Genomic DNA, 21700 nt, shown 5'->3' on the forward strand with positions numbered 1-21700 from the left:
TAGAATAACATGTTGGACACAATGATTTTCCTGGTATGAGATTGACAAAAGGGCTTTTATGTTTAGAATAATGATCAAATGTTGTTTCTTGCAACCTTTTGTTATAGGTTTCTTACGTTTCTCAAAAGGGTCCATGCAAGACTGACCAAAAAGGTGATGAAATTTTTTTAAGTATTTCATTTCACGGTACTTGCATGTTGATTTGACCTCTGGGCTGACTCGTAAGTAAAACAACACTTTTTCTTCTTCAGTGTAATCTTTGATTAAAGTAATGTTTTTAGGATACATTCCATACACACTTTTATGACATGCTTCATTAATAACAACACCAACAGAACACTGAGACACCATTTTTCAAGCGCACACTTCAAGAACTTCTAGTTAAATGAGTGTGAGTAGACAGTTGTTGGTGTAAAGGGGAAGACAACAACCAGAATTGTATAGGCTTGCGGATGCAATTGTTAGCCTGCTGAAACAATTACCACAGCATTGTTTCGACAAATCATCGTTAGCTAGTGTAATGTGGTGTGTTACATTATGCAGTTGGTATACTTTATTTGATTAGCCTACCAGATATGGCAGATGTTCAAAAACATAGTTTTGACTCGTGTTTCTAATCTTTTTTCCATAACTTCCAGTTGAATCTCAAAGTTGAAATTTATACTGAAGTTTGATATCATAAATGTCTATTAACTGTGAAATTTTCAGATTTTTATCTGGTCCCCCAACAAAGGTATTGCAGACCACAAAATGGAAAAATTTAAAAAAATCAATTTTTATAATAGTGTATTTTTTAAGTGTAAGCTGCTCACCATTGATACTCTATAAAAAGTAACTATACTATACAGTGTAATAGCAGAAAAAATATTAAAGCTGAGAAATTAATCTTTCTTTGAAAAAACTACCGTTCAAAAATTGAGTTTTTTAAAATTTTTGGCTGATAAATTTGAACTATTAAAAATATATTAAAGAATACATTCAGCTAAGTGATAATGATGTTAATTTGTAGCCCAGAGTGTGTTGAACTAAATGCATTTTATCTGAAAGGCTTAGGACAATCCACTACTGAATAATTGTAAAAAATGTAGATGCTTGCAAATACGAGAAAACACATGCAGCCTGGAACAAATATGGTTGCCATTTCAAAATAATAAACAATAAATTTTTGTAAAAATATTTTTGTGACTACTAAACATTGGGGAATCCACCCAGCAAATATAAAATTTTTCTGAGATGGTCAAGCAACCAGTGCTGGACCACTTGGTATGGATTGACTCATATGCATGCAGTTTGTCTGCCATGCGTGGGCACCCATCCTACACCTTCTTCTTCGATGACTTCTTTGATTACCAGTACGAGGTGCATCCCTCTTCTCTGTTACCTCCTGGCATTCATTTTCGGCTGTTGCTCCGGCAGCTTAACTTAATGCTACCTGCCACTTTCCTGATGGGTGTGAACCCTTCACCACTTGGCTTCGTGTGGCAGCCCGTGTTCACCTTGTCCTTCATTCGCTTTCTTGGGATACTATTCCAGCCCGCTCTATTGCCTTAAGTTTCCCGACCTTCGCACAGAATTTCATGATAGTACCTTTATGTACATTGATGGATCTTGGACTGACTGTGGTGTCGGATGTGCATTCATCATATTCACCGACATTTTTCGGTATCAGCTTCTGACACACAGCTCTGTAATCACAGCCAAGCTCTTAGCCCTTTGTCAGTCTATGCAATACGTCCAGTGACATAGGCTTTTCAATTGTGCCGTTAGCTCTGACTCTCTCAGTGCCCTTCAGAGCCTCTGTTTGCTGTACATTGTCCACCCCATAGTGCAATGGTTCCAGGAAGGCTGTCTCTTGCTCACTCTTGATGGAGCCACTGTGATGTTTGTGTGGGTTTCTGGTCATGTCAGTCTGAGTCCACTGTCGCTGCTGCCGAGGCTGCAGTCCTCTTACCTCAGCCCGCTGGTTCTTACATTCACTCCGATGATCTCTGTGTTGCTGTCCGTCAGCAGGTGGTGTCACTTTGGCATCACCGTAGGTCCTCCCTTCATGGGACAAGCTCTGGGAAATTAAACGTCTCCCAGCGGCTTGGACGATCTCCTCTCGACCCTCTCCCGGTGAGGAGATCGTTTTAGGTAGGTTACGAATTGGGCACTGTCTTTTTAGCCATCTCCATTTGTTAAGTTGTGACCCCCCACCACTTTGTGCCCATTGCCCTCAACCTTTGATGGTTCACCTTTTCGTGACGGAATGCCTTTTTTTTTAACCACCTACGTTCTCATTTGTGTTTACTATCTGAGTTACCAGCCGTTCTAGCGAGTGATGTGTGGGCTGTCGACTGCGTTTTACTTTTTATCCATTGTAGCAATATGGTGAAGGACATTAAATCTTTAGTTTAAGACCTCCATTTCTCCATGGCGTATTTTGTAGACCTTTCTCTGTGTCCCTGTTTTTAGCTGTCTTCTCTTCCATCGATTGCGATTAACATGTAGTTGTTTTTATATTGCTCTCTTTGTCGATTCGTCAATGGGCAAATGGTGCAAGATGTTCAAAATTCAGAGAAAAATATTGTAAGCTGTAGGGAGAGACAGATAATATAGAATGTGTACAAGAGCCAAGAGGAACAATAAGAGTGGAGGACAAGGAATGAAGTTCTCAGATAAAAACGGGTGTAAGACAGGGTAGACTACTGTTTTGCCCCTACTACTCAGTCTGGACATTGAAGAAGCAGTGATGGAAATAAAAGAAAGGTTAAAGAGTGGGATTAAAATTCAGGGTGACAGGATATCAATAATAAGATTCGCTGCTGGTGTTGCTATCCTGAGTGAAAGTAAAAAAGAATTACAGGATATGTTGAATGGAATGAACAGTCTAATGAGTACAGAATGTGGATTGAGAGTAAATCAAAGAAAGACAAAAGTAATGAGAAGTAGCAGCAATGAGAAGAGTGTGAAACTTAACATCAGAACTGGGGATTAGAAAGTAGATGAAGTTACAAAATTCTGCTATGTGGGTAGCAAAATAACTAATGACAGACAAAGCAAGGAGAACATAAAAAGCAGACTAGCACTGGTGGAAAGGGCATTCCGAGCCAAGAAAAATGTGTTAGTATAAAACATAGGCCTTAATTTGAGAAAAATTTCACCGAATGTACATTTGGAGTACGACACTGTATGATAGTGAAGCATGGACTGTGAGAAAATCAGAACAGAAGAGAATTGAAGCATTCCAGATGTGGTGCTACAGACAGATGTCGAAAATTAGGTGGACTGATAAGATAAAGGAATGAGAAGGTTCTCCACAGAATCAATGAGGAAAGGAATAAATGGAAAACAGTGAAAAAACGGCAGGATGATGGAACATCTATTGAGACATCAGAGATTAACTTTTATGCTAATAGAGGTAGCTACAGAGGGTAAAATCTGTAGGGGGGAGGGGGGAGAGGTTGGAATACATGTAACAAATAATTGATGATATAGTTTGCGGTATATACTATGATGAATTCATGACTCGTGTCAGTCTGCATTAAACTAGTAAGAAGACTGATGACTGGCTAAAAGAGAGAGAGAGAGAGAGAGAGAGAGAGAGAGAGAGAGGAACCCACCAGTGCTGTGAGATACATGCCAATGTGCTGTTCAAGGACTGGAATTCAAGTAATGAAGGTGGAAGTTGATGACCCACATCATCCAGACCAGTGCTTTTTTTCTTTAATTGATTTTGTTGTTGTCAGCCATTCTTCTGGATACTGAAATAAAAGGTATTAATCCTCTTTTCTTTCCTTTTCAGATTTGCCACTTAGCACTATGGTCATATGCATCTGATGAAGATGATTCATACAGTATTCCTGCAAAACTGAGAACTATTCCCAATTGTGGTGATATTACTGAAATAAAAGTAAGTATTTTACTAATAAATGCAAGTTATGTAGTTAAAATTATTTTAGTTGGACGAATACATGCAATGCTCTTCAGATTTGTGAAGCACTGGTTAAAGAACATGAGAATTTAATTTTATCCTGTTTTAACCAAAAATATGTGGATAAAATTTTACATACATTGATTCAAAACAGTAAGAGGTTGTAATATCATTCTTCTAGTCGAGTTGTGCCACAAGCTCCTCTTCTCCCCAATTCTATTCAATACCTCCTCATTAGGTACGTGATCTACCCATATAATCTTCAGCATTCTTCTGTAGCACCACATTTCAAAAGCTTCTATTCTCTTCTTGTCTAAACTACTTATCGTCCACGTTTCACTTCCATACATGGCTACACTCCATACAAATACTTTGAGAAACCACTTCCTGACACTTAAATCTACACTCGATGTTAACAAATTTTTCTTCTTCAGAAATGCTTTCCTTGCCATTGCCAGTCTACATTTTATATCCTCTCTACTTTGACCATCATCAGTTATTTTGCTCCCCAAATTGCAAAACTCCTTTACTACTTTAAGTGTCTCATTTCCTAATCTAATTCCCTCAGCATCATCCGACTTAATTCGACTACAATCCATTATCCTAGTTTTGCTTTTGTTGATGTTCATTTTATACCCTCCTTTCAAGACACTGTCCATTCCGTTCAACAGCTCTTCCAAGTACTTTGCTGTCTATGACAGAATTACAATGTCATCGGTGAACCTCAAAGTTTTTATTTCTTCTCCATGGATTTTAATTCCTACTCCGAACTTTTCTTTTGTTTCCTTTATTGCTTGCTCAATATACAGATTGAATAACATCGGGGACAGGATACAACCCTGTCTCACTCCCTTCCCAACAACTGCTTCCCTTTCATGTCCCTCGACTCTTATAACTGCCATCTGGTTTATGTACAAATTGTAAATAGCCTTTCGCTCCCTGTATTTTACCCCTGCCACTTTCAGAATTTGAAAGAGAGTATTCCAATCAACATTGTCAAAAGCCTTCTCTAAGTCTACAAAAGCTAGAAGCATAGGTTTCCCTTTCCTTAATCTATTTTCTAAGATAAGTCGTAGGGTCAGTATTGCCTCACGTGTTCCAACATTTCTACGGAATCCAAACTGATCTTCCCCGAGGTCGGCTTCTATCAGTTTTTCCATTCGTCTGTAAAGAATTCGCGTTAGTATTTTGCAGCTGTGACTTATTAAACTGATAGTTCGGTAATTTTCACATGTGTCAACACCTGCTTTCTTTTTGGATTGGAATTATTATATTCTTCTTGAAGTCTGAGGGTATTTCGCCTGTCTTATACGTCTTGCTCTCCAGATGGTAGAGTTTTCTCAGGACTGGCTCTCCCAAGGCTGTCAGTAGTTCTTATGGAATGTTGTCTACTCCGGGGACCTTGTTTCGACTGAGGTCTTTCAGTGCTCTGTCAAATTCTTCACGCAGTATCATATCTCCCATTTCATCTTCATCTACATCCTCTTCCATTTCCATAATATTGTCCTCAAGTACATCGCCCTTGTATAGACCCTCTATATACTCCTTCCACCTTTCTGCTTTCCCTTCTTTGCTTAGAACTTGGTTTCCATCTGAGCTCTTGATATTCCTACAAGTGGTTCTCTTTTCTCCAAAGGTCTCTTTAATTTTCCTGTAGGCAGTATCTACCTTACCCCTAGTGAGATAAGCCTCTACATCCTTACATTTGTCCTCTAGCCATCCCTTCTTAGCCATTTTGCACTTCCTGTCTATATCATTTTTGAGACGTTTGTATTCCTTTTTGGCCTGTTTCATTTACTGCATTTTTATATTTTCTTCTTTCATCAATTAAATTCAATATTTCTTCTGTTACCCAAGGATTTCTACTAGCCCTTGTCTTTTTACCTATTTGATCCTTTGCTGCCTTCACTGTTTCATCCCTCAAAGTTACCCATTCTTCTTCTACTGTATTTCTTTCCCCCATTCCTGTCAGTTGTTCCCTTATGCTCTCCCTGAAACTCTGATGAGATAGGGGGTCGGAAGCAGGGGCTGTGAGGGATGGACGAGTATTATTGTGTAGGTTTGGTGGATGGCGAAATAACACTGTGGGAGGGGTGGGAAGGATAGTGGGCAGGGCATTTCTCATTCCTTCTTCACATTCCAGCACTACACTGCCCTCATTTCATCGTCACACGCAGTGTTTTTACTTCTCTTCTTTTCCGCTGCTTCTTTGTGTCTACTTCTCAGATGCATGACAGGAAGTTTTTCAACTGTTATCATAACAGAGCATTTCGTATATGTGGAACTTAGATCTATCCTGTTGCTAGCCACATTAGAAGACAAACTCAATTCATAGATGAGAAGGGTTTACATTCAGACTACTAGAACGTTAGTTGATGAGTTGTCAGCAGGCACACAAAAAAGAATGAAAACACTCTCTTACACACACACACACACACACACACACACACACACACACACACACACACACACACCTATATGCAGTTACATTGTTCCAACTGAACACACAATGTTGTGGATGCAGGTCAGCAAGTAGTGCTGGGGCTGCATATCAGTCAGTAGGCTGGGGTGAGAGTTAGTGCCAGGTAGGGTGAGAGGGGGGTACAGGGAGAAATGAGATGAGAATGAGAGTTGAGGAAAGGTGGGTGGCATCTCTGAGGGAGATAAATACATGTGTTATATCGGAATGCAGGACACAGAGGCATCAAGTTCATGGCATAGAAAAGCAAAATACAGGCACTAGTGCTGGTGAATGTGTGTCATGCACGATGATGATTCGGTGGAATGGGTTTAGGAGATAATGACAGGACAGGGAAAGGGGGGAGATGGCTGGGTAGGTGTGGATGCAGTAGCTTAGTGAGGATTGAGAGCAGGAGGATTATGGGGACAAAGGATGTGTTGCAAGGACCCTCCCATCAACGCAACTCAGAAAGGCTGGCGCTGGAGGGAAGGATCCAGTGGGCATGGTTTGGGAATGAACCATTCAATTTGATTATGTTGTGCTTACATCTACATCTACATCTATACTCCGCGAGCCACCTTACGGTGTGTGGCGGAGGGTACTTATTGTACCACTATCTGATCCCCCCTTCCCTGTTCCATTCACGAATTGTGCGTGGGAAGAACGACTGCTTGTAAGTCTCCATATTTGCTCTAATTTCTCGGATCTTTTCGTTGTGATCATTACGCGAGATATATGTGGGCGGTAGTGATATTTTGCCCATCTCTTCCCGGAATGTGCTCTCTCGTAATTTCGATAATAAACCTCTCCGTATTGCGTAACGCCTTTCTTGAAGTGTCCGCCACTGGAGCTTGTTCAGCATCTCCGTAACGCTCTCGCGCTGACTAAATGTCCCCATGACGAATCGCGCTGCTTTTCGCTGGATCATGTCTATCTCTTCTATTAATCCAACCTGGTAAGGGTCCCATACTGATGAGCAATACTCAAGAATCGGACGAACAAGCGTTTTGTAAGCTACTTCTTTCGTCGATGAGTCACATTTTCTTAGAATTCTTCCTATGAATCTCAACCTGGCGCCTGCTTTTCCCACTATTTGTTTTATGTGATCATTCCACTTCAGATCGCTCCGGATAGTAACTCCTAAGTATTTTACGGTCGTTACCGCTTCCAATGATTTACCACCTATGGCATAATCGTACTGGAATGGATTTCTGCCCCTATGTATGCGCATTATATTACATTTATCTACGTTTAGGGAAAGCTGCCAGCTGTCGCACCATGCATTAATCCTCTGCAGGTCCTCCTGGAGTACGTACGAGTCTTCTGATGTTGCTACTTTCGTGTAGACAACCGTGTCATCTGCAAATAGCCTCACGGAGCTACCGATGTTGTCAACTAAGTCATTTATGTATATTGTAAACAATAAAGGTCCTATCACGCTTCCCTGCGGTACTCCCGAAATTACCTCTACATCTGCAGATTTTGAACCGTTAAGAATGACATGTTGTGTTCTTTCTTCTAGGAAATCCTGAATCCAATCACAAACCTGGTCCGATATTCCGTAAGCTCGTATTTTTTTCACTAAACGTAAGTGCGGAACCGTATCAAATGCCTTCCTGAAGTCCAGGAATACGGCATCAATCTGCTCGCCAGTGTCTACGGCACTGTGAATTTCTTGGGCAAATAGGGCGAGCTGAGTTTCACATGATCTCTGTTTGCGGAATCCATGTTGGTTATGATGAAGGAGATTTGTATTATCTAAGAACGTCATAATACGAGAACACAAAACATGTTCCATTATTCTACAACAGATTGACGTAAGCGAAATAGGCCTATAATTATTCGCATCTGATTTATGACCCTTCTTGAAAATGGGAACGACCTGCGCTTTCTTCCAGTCGCTAGGTACTTTACGTTCTTCCAGCGATCTACGATAAATTGCTGATAGAAAGGGGGCAAGTTCTTTAGCAAAATCACTGTAGAATCTTAAGGGTATCTCGTCTGGTCCGGATGCTTTTCCGCTACTAAGTGATAGCAGTTGTTTTTCAATTCCGATATCGTTTATTTCAATATTTTCCATTTTGGCGTCCGTGCGACGGCTGAAGTCAGGGACTGTGTTACGATTTTCCGCAGTGAAACAGTTTCGGAACACTGAATTCAGTATTTCTGCCTTTCTTCGGTCGTCCTCTGTTTCGGTGCCATCGTGGTCAACGAGTGACTGAATAGGGGATTTAGATCCGCTTACCGATTTTACATATGACCAAAACTTTTTAGGGTTCTTGTTTAGATTGTTTGCCAATGTTTTATGTTCGAATTCGTTGAATGCTTCTCTCATTGCTCTCTTTACGCTCTTTTTCGCTTCGTTCAGCTTTTCCTTATCAGCTATGATTCGACTACTCTTAAACCTATGATGAAGCTTTCTTTGTTTCCGTAGTACCTTTCGTACATGATTGTTATACCACGGTGGATCTTTCCCCTCGCTTTGGACCTTAGTCGGTACGAACTTATCTAAGGCGTACTGGACGATGTTTCTGAATTTTTTCCATTTTTGTTCCACATCCTCTTCTTCAGAAATGAACGTTTGATGGTGGTCACTCAGATATTCTGCGATTTGTGCCCTATCACTCTTGTTAAGCAAATATATTTTCCTTCCTTTCTTGGCATTTCTTATTACACTTGTAGTCATTGATGCAACCACTGACTTATGATCACTGATACCCTCTTCTACATTCACGGAGTCGAAAAGTTCCGGTCTATTTGTTGCTATGAGGTCTAAAACATTAGCTTCACGAGTTGGTTCTCTAACTATCTGCTCGAAGTGATTCTCGGACAAGGCAGTCAGGATAATGTCACAAGAGTCTCTGTCCCTGGCTCCAGTTCTGATTGTGTGACTATCCCATTCTATACCTGGTAGATTGAAGTCTCCCCCTATTACAATAGTATGATCACGAAACTTCTTCACGACGTTCTGCAGGTTCTCTCTGAGGCGCTCAACTACTACTGCTTAGCTGCATATTCTGCAATTGTGTGGTCAACACTGCTCTTCTACTACAGTTTAACAGTGGTTATTTATTCTTGTAGACAGCTGTTTGGTAGTCAAGGCCGCATGAAATGCTGTGCAGTGAGTGCAGCAAAGCTGATATGATACAGCTGCTTTCACTGGCACCTCAGGACCACTTCTACTCCCATTACAAGATACTGTTACTGTGCAATCCGAAGTACCTGCACCATATCTCCATAACTGAAATCCTTGTCCACCAACACCTCAAAGAACACTCCAGACACCATCTCCAAAAATTATCAGAATTTATTAAAATGTTACTCCCACCTCAGAGCACTACTGTCCATCAATACCTGTCCTACACTCAGTGAAATTTGACCTCTCATCAGCCCCTCGTGGCACCCAAACACTGCCTTGCTGATGTTTCCCATCAACAACTTCCTCTAAAACTTCCTCCTAACATTCCACAAAACACAGAACACTGTTGCAACCTATACGTTGAAAACCTTAATCCAATAGAACTTTCAGTTCTACCTAAGGTCCTCACCATCAGTCGCCCACCTAAGTTCAACCACACTGGACTTGTCAAAGGCCTACTCTTCTTCTCCCAATCATTGCAGTGGAAACACATCTTTACTATCAATTCCTCCAACCGAAGCTATCTAATCTCAACATTGAACTAGACTCTTCCAGTTCATACCACCATTGGATTGGACCTTCTCTTCTTCAACTGATTGATCCTGAGTTAGCTTTCAGGAATCCCTTACCTCCAACTTGGCCTCCTTCCTCAGGTCACTTCTCTGGAACACAAATTTCTCAGTGGAAGAAAGAACAGCCATCTAAAACCTCAAGACAAACCTTGATGTAATCATCCTCTGCGCAGACAAAGGCTTCAACACTGTCATGATGAATTGTAGTTACTACCTGACAGAATGCTTCTGCCAATTATCTTGACTCCCCCACCTACAAGTTCTACCATAGCAATCCAATCCCAGAAGTCCAATGTAACCTCCAATCTCTACTCAAATACTTAGGCCTATCCTAGAGTATCTTGCGTGACTCTGTCTCCCTTTTCACCCCAACTGAAACTCACCCAGGATGGGGTGGTGATGGGTGGTACTAAATTTTGGAGGTAGTTTGTCTGGACACCATGGTCCCTGAGTGGTAAGCCACTTAACTCTTCCCAAAATTTATTTTAACTCCAAAGCAGACGGTTCATATATTGGTACTTGAGAAATACAGAAAAAGACCTACATAATTAAAAACATATCCTTCCTAAAAAAAACCTGTACTGTTATTCCCACATAAGTTACAATTGAAGCCCTTGTGTTATAATATACAAGCAGTTTCAATTAAATCTGTACTGGCATTAAATTTGTCTCAAGCATTTTCCCAACAATTACTCTTTTCTTAAAAATGATTTAAGTCCACTAATTCCAGAGAGCAATCTCAATTACATCTCCATGTAGACATTCCAAATTATTTTTGTTAAAATTTTTCTTTATCCTCAAATGGCCATAGCTGACCAACAGTAAAATGAGCAAGGTAAATTTAAAGTAGTAAAGCAGTAGGCAAGATGACCACAGCTGACTCAAACCCACTTGAGCAAATTTTATTAGTTACAAACCGCACAAATCTCATTGAGAATAATGAGAGCAATGGCTGCACAAATCTCATTGAGAATAATGAGAGCAATGGCTGGAACCATTAATAACACCAATTTCTTCAAAAAAATGACTGCGACCGAAAATGTTAAACAGGCCAGTGACGTCAGCAGAACACAAGGTGGAATGCAAATTTTCATTAAGCAGAGATAGCTGTAATTGACCAGTAAAATCAGGTAGGTTAAATATTTAAAAGGAAATATAACATAATATTAAGTGTGTGGTTGTCATTAGTCAATAGCCAAGTAAATTAATCTTCTTAAATAAAACTGGTCTGACCAGCCAGTGCCGAACACACAACAATTTAAGGCACTTGAAGACAGGAGTGTCCTTTAAGCAACAGTGGCCAGAAAAAACTGACAGTTAGATAACTCATTTAAGGTCACTTTTCTTCAAGATCACAGCTGTGAATAACCAAGGGAAAACAAATAGCAAGACAGATAACCACAAGGCCCTGAATTCTCTTTAAGTGCGGAACAATAGACTTAATAATATAGAAAACCTCAAATAAAGACATATGAGCTTTTTATGCAGTTATCAGAGGTACTTTACATGGCATGTAAAACTTTCAGCCAACTTACTCACAGTGAATAGTGCCATTGTAATGTAACCTTTAGCTGCTGCCAGTGCATCAGCATACTGTAGAAAGTAATTTCAGGAGATGGCCAAATCACATAGAACACTATAACAGACAGAATAGAATTAAGTACAGCATAAATTATGTCGCATGATTGCCATAAGGCGACCTTAACAAATGAAACTCTGAACGCAGTTGTCTTTGACATAAAAACCACAATCATATCTGTGTCTTTCAAAATTTCAACACGTAACTCAAGTACAGGAAAATAGAGCACACACTCGCATTCATGCTTGGCTCCACAGCTCAAAGTGGACCTCTTGAAGTCTTACACACAGAGGAGGGTTAAGGTGAGCTGGGCAAAAATAGAGGAACTTATTGATAAAGTTTGAGAATGCTCACCTTAGTTCCACAAGCAAGGTGTAATCAAAGCCAAATTACAACCTCTATCAAGACTGGGCACTAGAAGTCCAGTGCCGAGGCCACAGCCCCAGCACCAACACTTTTCAGCCACATACACTTCCATTGATGGCGGCCACCCATCTCTCCTTGTGCTGTCCTGCCACTAGGGGCCTGTACACACCACGTGATCGCAACACTGGCCATTCACAGCATTTTTTCTGTTGACCTCCAAACTGCCTCTGTAACTCCACAGAGTTTAGAGTTGAAATCCCACCAGTGGCCTGCTCCACGCATCAGCATATTTGCATATCCGAATTGACCACTGAGCAAAATTGATGAACACGCATTCTACATGTTTCCCAAACTGCATAAACCCATCAATCCTAGACAACCCTTTGTACCTCGTTACTGTGCTCCTAATGGCAAAATTTCCGATCCTGTTGATCAACACCTCCAACTAATTGCTTGAAGCTTATTCTCTCATATTAAAGATACAAACAACTTTCTTCACTGACTCTTGACATTCCCAGCCCATCGTCACCTAGATCCCTAGTTATCACTGTTGATGCCACCTCCCCTACACCAGCATCCCCCATGCTCATGGAGTTGCTGCTGTCGAACACTACCTCCCCCATTGTCCTTCTGGTTCCAAACCCGCTACCTCATTCCGTACATATGTGATTACATATCCTCACACATAACTACTTCTCCCTTTAAGGTGTATAAACCAACTTCTGACACAGTCATGAGTACCTGTGTGGCACCCTCTCATGCTAATCTATTTATTGGCCATCTAGGAGAAGGTTTTCTAGCTTCTCAAAACCCAAAAAAATCCCTTGTGTGTTTCAGGTTCATTCATGATATTTTCATGGTTTGTACCCAGAGACAAGACACCTTTTCCTCGTTCCTCTGTGGCCCCTAAACCTTGTCCCTTATTCACTTCACCACGTCGTTCTTAGCCCAAGATGCCTTCTTCCTAGACATAGATTTCCTTTGGTGTTGCTGCTAAAGTCTGTAGTAATTTTTCCTAATGCTGTAATGGATGATTCTTAATTTATTGATGCCTCACTCATGCAGGACCATGTCACCAGTAGCAACACCACTAACATCATGAATATATCTTTTCCTCTTTTTTATGACGATTTGTATAACCTGAATGTTTATAAATATGTTAACTTTTATCTTGAATCAAATTCGTTCTGCCATTCAGCAGAGAGCATAGAGATTTTGCGCAAGTTAGGACTTCAAATGCTTGTGTTAGTTAAACGTATTAGTTAAACAAAATCACATTGTTATTTGTTAAGTCAAGTAAAGTCTCTGCCAGAGATATAATTTCTTCAACTGTAATTTGCAGTATTTCTTTACTACCCATTACTATATTTTGAAGATTACCTTTCTTTTCCATAGGTAATGTAGATTAGTGAGATTTTTAATCTAAGTATTTCAATAGAAGTTATTGGTAATAAAAAACTCCAAAAAGCTTTTCATTCACTTATAACTTTCTGTGTTTGAGATTTTATTGTGTCAGTATAATGACTGAATAAAGGCTTCACACAGAGCTGAAGAGAACTCAGTAAGAACTCATACAGAACTGAAATGTTTCCTTACAAAATTAAAAATTATTTCTCTATAATAGTATGCACCACTTTTCTTGACAATGTAATTCTGGTCTTTCCTATTTACGGGCTCATTGCTGATTACTTGAAGTTACCTGCACTGCCACATGCCGCAGCCATGGATAACCACTGGACCATGTTGTCATGAACTGATGTGTTTGACATTTAACACACAGAAAATACACACTTGTTCAGTACATTGATAAACTATTAATAATATAAATTCAGATAATTAATTGTTACTTATCTGATGCTGCTCAGGTGGGAAAAGGTGGCAGTGTTTCAGCTCATATTTTGAAACACTACATTGCACCTCGTTGATGTCTCCATCCATATATCTGTCCATACCAAGTCCACTAGCCCCCAAAATACCTCTGTCTTAAAAGCTGTCATTCCTTCCATAGCAAAAATCACTTCAATAAAGCCTGGTCATCTGTGGATGGCATATCCACAGAGATGAGAATTTCCTTGCACAGTATGCTGAAGATCTCACAAAGGCCTTCACAGACAGGCACTATTGCTCAAGACCTAGCCCACAAACAGATTTCCCGTGCTATATCCTTACACCACCTGCAAGAACCAGCTGCAAAGGAACAATCCTCTCATCACTCCATATCATCCCGAACTGGAGCAACTGAACCACATCTTCTGTTAGGGTTTGCTATCAATCATCATATCCAGAAAAAGAGACCCACAGTCCTTACCAACCTTTCTAAAATGGTACTCTGCTGTCTGTCCAACGTGCACAACATCCCAGTCCATCCTTATCTCACTACCTCTTCCAACTCTTCGTCACAGGGCTTACAAAATGTATCTGACTCACCCACCCAATACGTCCTACTCTAGCCATGTCACTGGTTTACTCTGTCCCATCAGAAGCAGGACCATCTGTGAAAGTGGCCATGTTGTGTACCAGCTCCACTGCAAATTTCTGCACAGCATTTTGTGTGGACATCTCCACAAGAATAGACGACTACTGTCAAACTGTGGCGAAGAGCAGACTTGACCACCTGGTGCCAGAACATGCTGCTGACCACAGCAAACTCTAGTTCAGTGGCTGTTTCACAACCCTTGACATCAGGGTCCCCCCTCCTTCCCCTCTTCCCCCCCTTCCCCCCTCAAGCACCATCTTTTCTAGACTGTGTGCATGGGAGTTATCCTAACAACACATTCTTTGTTCCACTGATCCTCCTTGTGTCAGTCTCTACCAACACATTACACGCACCCCTGTACCCAAGTATCCCCTTCGTGTGTCCTGTCACCCCCTCCTGAATCCATTTGTGTTCCTTCAACAATCCATTGTCATCATATCATCATCATCTGCCACATGAACTCGTGCCACAAGAACTCACAGGCTGTGGTGTCCGTGTGCCACATTCGTACACCCCCACACCTACTGCCTCCATCTGAGCATCAGCCATCCTTTCCCAGCTCACCCTACCCACTTGCTGCCTCTCTTTCCCATCTACCCACCTTACCCAAAACAATCCATCAGACCCCAGTCATTGTTTGTTCTGCACGTGTACGTGTGTGTGTGTGTGTGTGTGTGTGTGTCAAAAATTGAACCCAATACACGACCCTGAGGGGGGGGGGGGGGGTTATTCTAGCCCATTAATAGTATAGTCTAAGCTTCCATCCTTTTTTGTGTGCCTTTCGATGTGTCAGTGCTCCCACTATTCACTGAGTTGTCTCCTCTACTCTAAAACTATTTACATTCTGCCAAAACTTTCCTAACCATACATAAAAGGTGAACTGAAATTGACATATGAATCTGACCCATCTGGCATAAATCACTGTTTGGTTTTCTTAGCCTATAAAGGTCAGTTAAGGAGGTTACGATTAGAGCTGGGGAAATGGAAGTGGGTATTGTTTTGTGTCTGGGCCAGTCCCTTTCAGTATCTTAGTTGACTATTTCACTATTTCTCATAAAAATCTTGAGAGGACTCTTAATTCAAGACAATCTACACAATACTTAGTGAGGCATTATGTAACCTCACAGCTTCTTTCAGTTTTCTCTTGAACTTTCCTTTTTTCCTTTCATTTTTTCATTGAATTTTTTTGTTATAAAAGCTGGATTTGTCATGCCCCATCCCATTTGTAGAAAACACCCAGTTACATGTATTATATTGGATGCCTCACCTCATTTGCATGTAGCTCTCCTTTGTGTTGTAAAACAATTAATTCAATGTAATGATTACACATACTAGAAATTTGTAATTCACAATCCATTAACAAGTGCCTATTCTGTGCACACAAGACATACTACTTTAAAAGTTAGTCTTTTTTCTGTAGTTTTCCTCACTTTTTACACTTTTCTTTAGTTTTAGGACCCACACAATACAATAGGGCAATATACAAAGGTCTTGGAAATTTGGAGCTACTGGAATGTAATGAAAATTTCACGTGCTGACTGACTGCCATAGTCTGCTTCAACGTTTTCTCTAATTCAACAACATGTTGCAAAAGCTACTTCAGACATTTTAATACTTCTACTCCTCAACTTTGTGCCAAACATTCCATACCCTACATTAAGAATATGGCAAAGTGACATACTTATTAGCTTCTTTACAAAAGTAGCTGTGAAAACACCATTTAGAATGAATTACCTTCCATTATACAGCTCCATCAACCGTATCCCACCCTCCCCTTCCGCTGCCGGGCCCCCTGCCCATTCCACTGCTGGGCCCCTCCTCTGTCCTGCCGCTCCCCCCACAGAAGAGTGGTCCCTTTCCCATCTGCCTCCAGCCCTCCTCCACCCCAACCCCCTCCCTCCCCCCTTCGGCTGGTTCCCCCGCCCCTCCTCCAGGAGGAGAGGCAGCAGGTATATGGGACTGGAATTCAGCACACAGGCACTGGACCTGGTGCATTTATTTATTTATTTGTTTACATGTATAGTTCTGTAGGACCAAATTGAGGAGCAAATTTCCCAGGTCATGGAATGTGTTAGTACATGAAATTGCAATATAAAAGCAATAACAGATAAAAATGGAATGTTTATGAACCCAGAAAAAGTCAAGCCATAAGTTTAAGTGAACACAATCAACAATACAACAAGAATCAGCTTAATTTTTCAAGGAAGTCCTCGACAGACTAGGAGTAGTGACCTATGAGGAAACTCTTTAGTTTCAATTTGAAGGCGCATGGATTACTGCTAAGACTTTTGAATTCTTGTGGTAGCTTATTGAAAATGGATTCAGCAGTATACTGTACATCTTTCTGCACAAGAGTTACGGATGTCTGATCCAAATGCAGGTTTGATTTCTGCTGAGTACATGAACTTACACCACTTATTGCCCGAACTGCCAGTTTCTGAGCCAAAAAATCCATTTAGAACAGGAAGAGTTACCCCAAAATATTATATCATATGACATAATCAAATGAAAATAAACAAAGTAGACTAATTTTTATGTCAAACAATCACTTACTTCAGATACTGTTCAAACAGTAAAAATGGCAACATTAAGTCTTTGTACAAGATCGTGACCATGGCCTTTCCAGATTTCACTATCTATCTGAACACCAAGAGATTTGAACTGTTCAGTTTCACTAATCATAGGCCCACTCTGTGAAATTAAAACTTCTGGTTTTGTTGAATTGTGTGTTAGAAACTGTAAAAACAGTCTTACTGTGGTTTAGTGTTAGTTTATTTTCTACAGGCCATGCACTTATGCAATGAAATGCACTATTTGAAATCGAGCCAATGTTGCACACAACATCCTTTACTACCAAGCTAGTGTCATCAGCAAACAGCAATATTTTAGGATTACACTTAATACTAGAGGGCGTATCATTTATATGAATAAGGAACAGGATGGCCCCAACACTGACACTCTCTGTTTGACCGTGCCCCACTCAGACCCCACATCACAGCCATGCTCAACACTGTGAATAATGTATGACCTTTTGCTGTCTGTTGTAAAAGTAAGAGGTGAACTAATTGTGAGCTACTCCCCATATTCTGTAATGGTCCAACTTCTGGAGCAATATTTTGTGATCAACACAATCAAATGCCTTAGTTAAATCAAAACACACCTAGCATTCAAAGCCTTTTGTTTGACTCATCCAGTACCTCACAGAGAAAAGGGAATATAGCATTTTCAGATGTTAAATGACTTAGAAAGCTGAACTGTATATTTGATAGCAAATTATGTGATATAAAATGATCAATTATCCTTATATACACAGCCTTTTCAATAACTTTACGGGAGGACGACGGTTCAATCCCGCATCCGGCCATCCTGATTTAGGTTTTCCGTGATTTCCCTAAATTGCTCCAGGAAAATGCCGGGATGGTTCCTTTCAAAGGGCACGGCCAATTTCCTTCTCCATCCGTTCCTAATCCGATGAGACCGATGACCTCGCTGTCTGGTCTCCTCCCCCAAAACCACCACCACCAATAACTTTAGCAAACACTGATGGCATAGAAATAGGTTTAAAATTGCCTACATTATCGCTTTCTCCCTTTTTATAAAGCGGCTGTACTATTCCAATAGTCCACTAGGCACGCCATCATATCCATGAGAGTCCTTAGTCTTCAGTGATTTAATTATTGACTCAATCTCACCAAGGCATAATCCATATCACTTCAGGCAGGGGGTTACTTTCATAGTCTCAGATGTTATTGAATTTAGCATCTGTTAAAATTCCAGGAGTAAGTAAGAAATGTTTGGGGTTTTTTTTCCCAAAAAGTTTCTGCCTCGAGGTACAGGCCTCCAAAGATGACACTGCGAACACCATTTTCAAGATGCGAATTTCGGAAAATTTTCTGTAACAGTTTTAGGTATTTTGTTAGATTTTCTTATTTTAAAGATAATTGCTTTATGATTACAATGGTATCCTCTGTTTGGACATATCTGTCAAAGTTCTTGTACTGTTGCCTTTCAAATTTTTTTTATAGTTTACAGAAAAATTTGTTTTTCAAAAATGCAATCCAGAAAAGTTAGATTTTTTCTGTTGATTAGCTCCATGTAGTACCGTATTCTATGTGAAGGAAAGCTTCCACTTTTAAGATGGACATTTTTTATTTAAAAAAATCTTTTTTTAAACTTTCAAGGGCAATGTGTGCCTCCACTGAAGTTGTTTCTTACTAATTTCTTTGTTATAATGTTTATTTCTATTGTCTTTGTTGCAGTTCTTTCTTTTCACTTTTATTGTTGCAGATATTTCTTACACTTTGTCGTAGTTTCTTGTCAGTTTCTTTGCCGTGGTTGTTCATTGCAGGTTTCTGTATTGTAGTTGTTCAGTGCTAATTTGTTAACTGGAGAGGCTTCTAAGAAATCTGAGACCATCCAGTGAGTTCTGTGTTTTCGTGAGGAATTTGCCTGTTTTGTGAAAAGGACTGTTTGAAATGTCTTACGACTGGGGCCGCAGGAGTGTGAAGCATACTGACTATTTGCATATCCATAAAAGAGTTTTTTATAAGACAAAGAAACGGAGTTTGTGCATGTTGGGAATTAGTGTTCACGTTTGAAGACTGTTTCAAAGTGAAGATGTTTCCAGTGACAACTGTTTGTGCTCTAAATGTTTTGGCAGAATAACAACGATAGTATCTGAACAAGGTGAAGCCTCCCATTGTGCAGATGATGCAGATTTTGCATCAATAGAGGAAGAATTAAATACCCTGGATCAGTCAACTACAGAGGTATGTGTTAGTCCTGTTGAGAAACTGGGGTCAGTGACGTCAAGTGGTAAGCTCTATGCATCAAGAAAGTGCAGAGAAATTACTAAAGCTATGGATGAATACACTACAGCAAAACTGACCACACTTTTCAAAGTAGAAATTCCATCTTCAGAAGAAAATGAACTAAAGCACTCTTGCACCTCTTGCCAGGAATTTTTCACAAATATCAATTCAGCTGTCGAATATTGTGCATACTGCAGTGAAAAGATGCGAGTTTTAACTATTATTCCAGAGACATTTTTAAAGAAAACAATTTTGAACCACTTTCCATCAGTATTAAGGTACATGGTAGACAAATCAAGAAGTGTGACGTCTGTAAAAGGAGTCTTTGGAAGACCAGATCCCTATTATGGTCATCCTGTTCAAACAGTGCAGTCATTTTATATGGAAGATAAATGGGACTGTTCTTGCCAGAGTGCCAACAAAAAATACACTGTACCTTTATCAGTTGAAGATCAAAAAGTTGCTAAAGTGAAGAGGTACATGACTAGAAGTATTAAAGAAACTTTTGCAGTTTATAAGGCAACTATACAACCTCACATATTGGAAGATCAAAATTTTATGCACTATGACATAAGTGGGTAGTTCCACACCCACCTAGAGATGTCTGTTTATGTGTATGTACTGCTCGAATTTTGAACTTTGAAGAACTTACTGGAGCATGTGACATATGACACCTTGGTTGGTGTGTGACGTCATTAGTAGTCTGAAATATAAAGCAAGAGAATGTGGTGACTGCCATGGAAAGGGAGGACTGTCTTTACAGACACGGGGCCTGGAAGATGTAGCAGATAACGCTGCAAAAATTACGTATGTGACATGGGAGGAAAATAAATTAAGAAAACTGTTGCCTTTGACAGTTTCATTGATGAACTTGGTAAATGGTCAGTGAAAGCAGCAACACACCAGCAACTGAAGAAATTACAGCAGTAACACATTGCAGGAGTGAAAGGGTGTGTACAGGCTAAAGAACTATGTTTAGTGTGCTTCACTGTGATTTTGCTGAGAACTGGTCTGTAATTCTCCCACAAGAAGTGAACAGTATCATTGCAATAATGACCCAAGTTTCAATTTTTACAGGAGTGACATATTTTCAAAACAAGACCATAAGTGTTGCAGTTATAAGTGATGACACAGGACATGATTCAGCGTATGCTTCGATAGCAATGCGCAAAATTCTTCAGCTGCAAACTGGCATCATTATTTCCGGTATTGCTCCTAGTCATTTTAAAAATCTTTACCAGCTGTTTGAATTGAGTAAGTCGCTTGTGCCAACTGACTGGGTATACAGTGCTACTGGTCATGGGAAGGGGCCTTGTGATGATGTAGGAGGCCTGCTGAAGCACAGTGCTACAAAACATAATCTTTCCACACCAAATACAGCTGCGATTCAGAATGCTGAGGATTTTAAGAGAGTTGTGAAACGTTACGCATCCACAGTCCTCACTCTTTTGTCAAAAGAGGAAATCTAAGAATTCTGTGAGCCGAGAAAAGGAGAGTGGTCCAAGTAAACTACTCCTGTGAAAGGAATTCAGAAGAAGACTTCAAGTGATGGGCGAACTCATACTGCACGCACTTTAAAGAGCAAGAAAGAAGAAATTTTGTTCGTTCGGCCAACACCTCAGAAACAGCAGGATAATATTCAGATTCACAACCTGAGAAGGGGGTGTTTGTGGCAGATTTGTATGACTGTGATGGTAAATTGCAAAGATTATAGACACCAGTTATGAGGTAAATGAAATTGTAGTGAACTTTATGCTACCACGTGGACCAGCTGCTGGATATAGGTTTCCAGCTGAAGGACAACAACAACGCCATCAGTGGTCACTTCCTGTTCACAATGTTTTGAAGACTGTAAGTGCTTCAGTTCCTTTTGGTTCAACAGGAAGGCATCACTCTATATCAAAGGAAGCCTTTTGGTTCAACAGGAAGGCATTACTCTATATCAAAGGAAGATACTGAAGCTGTGGAACACATTTTTAGTTCATTGCCTGGCTAATTTTAGTACAAAACAGAGTGCACAGAAGTTGTATAAATTGAAACCTTTAAGTCTTTGGGCCTTTCACATACATTTTGGAACCATTTAAAATGCTTGAAAAATGAGTCTCTTACTCATCTTACAAAATCAAATTTATGTTAAATAAGGCTATATTTCGATTTTTATGAGCCTGTTATATGATAATGTGGTAATAAAACAGGTTTTATGTATGGCAAAAATTTCAAGTGTTTATAAAACCTGTTCAACTTAAAAGTGGAAGCTCTCCTTTTCAGGGAATGTAGAACTGCATGGTACTAACCAACAGGAAAAAATTAAAATTGTGCAGGTTGGCAGTTATGAAAAAAAATTTTTTTCATAAATTATAAAAAAGTTTGGAACGCTGTAGTA

General features: G+C 40.1%; 1 protein-coding gene across 1 annotated transcript in view; it reads left to right on the plus strand.

Annotated features, from left to right (window-relative positions):
- LOC124613950 (nucleoporin Nup43) overlaps positions 1 to 21700 on the plus strand; it is a 202703-nt gene that overhangs the window by 37613 nt on the left and 143390 nt on the right. Inside the window, exon 2 of the mRNA XM_047142718.1 lies at positions 3785 to 3892. Coding sequence (XP_046998674.1) covers positions 3785 to 3892 — 108 coding nt within the window. The remainder of the gene's footprint in view (positions 1 to 3784; positions 3893 to 21700) is intronic.

Source organism: Schistocerca americana, chromosome 4 (assembly GCF_021461395.2).
Source record: "Schistocerca americana isolate TAMUIC-IGC-003095 chromosome 4, iqSchAmer2.1, whole genome shotgun sequence".
Taxonomy (NCBI): Eukaryota; Metazoa; Arthropoda; class Insecta; order Orthoptera; family Acrididae; genus Schistocerca; species Schistocerca americana.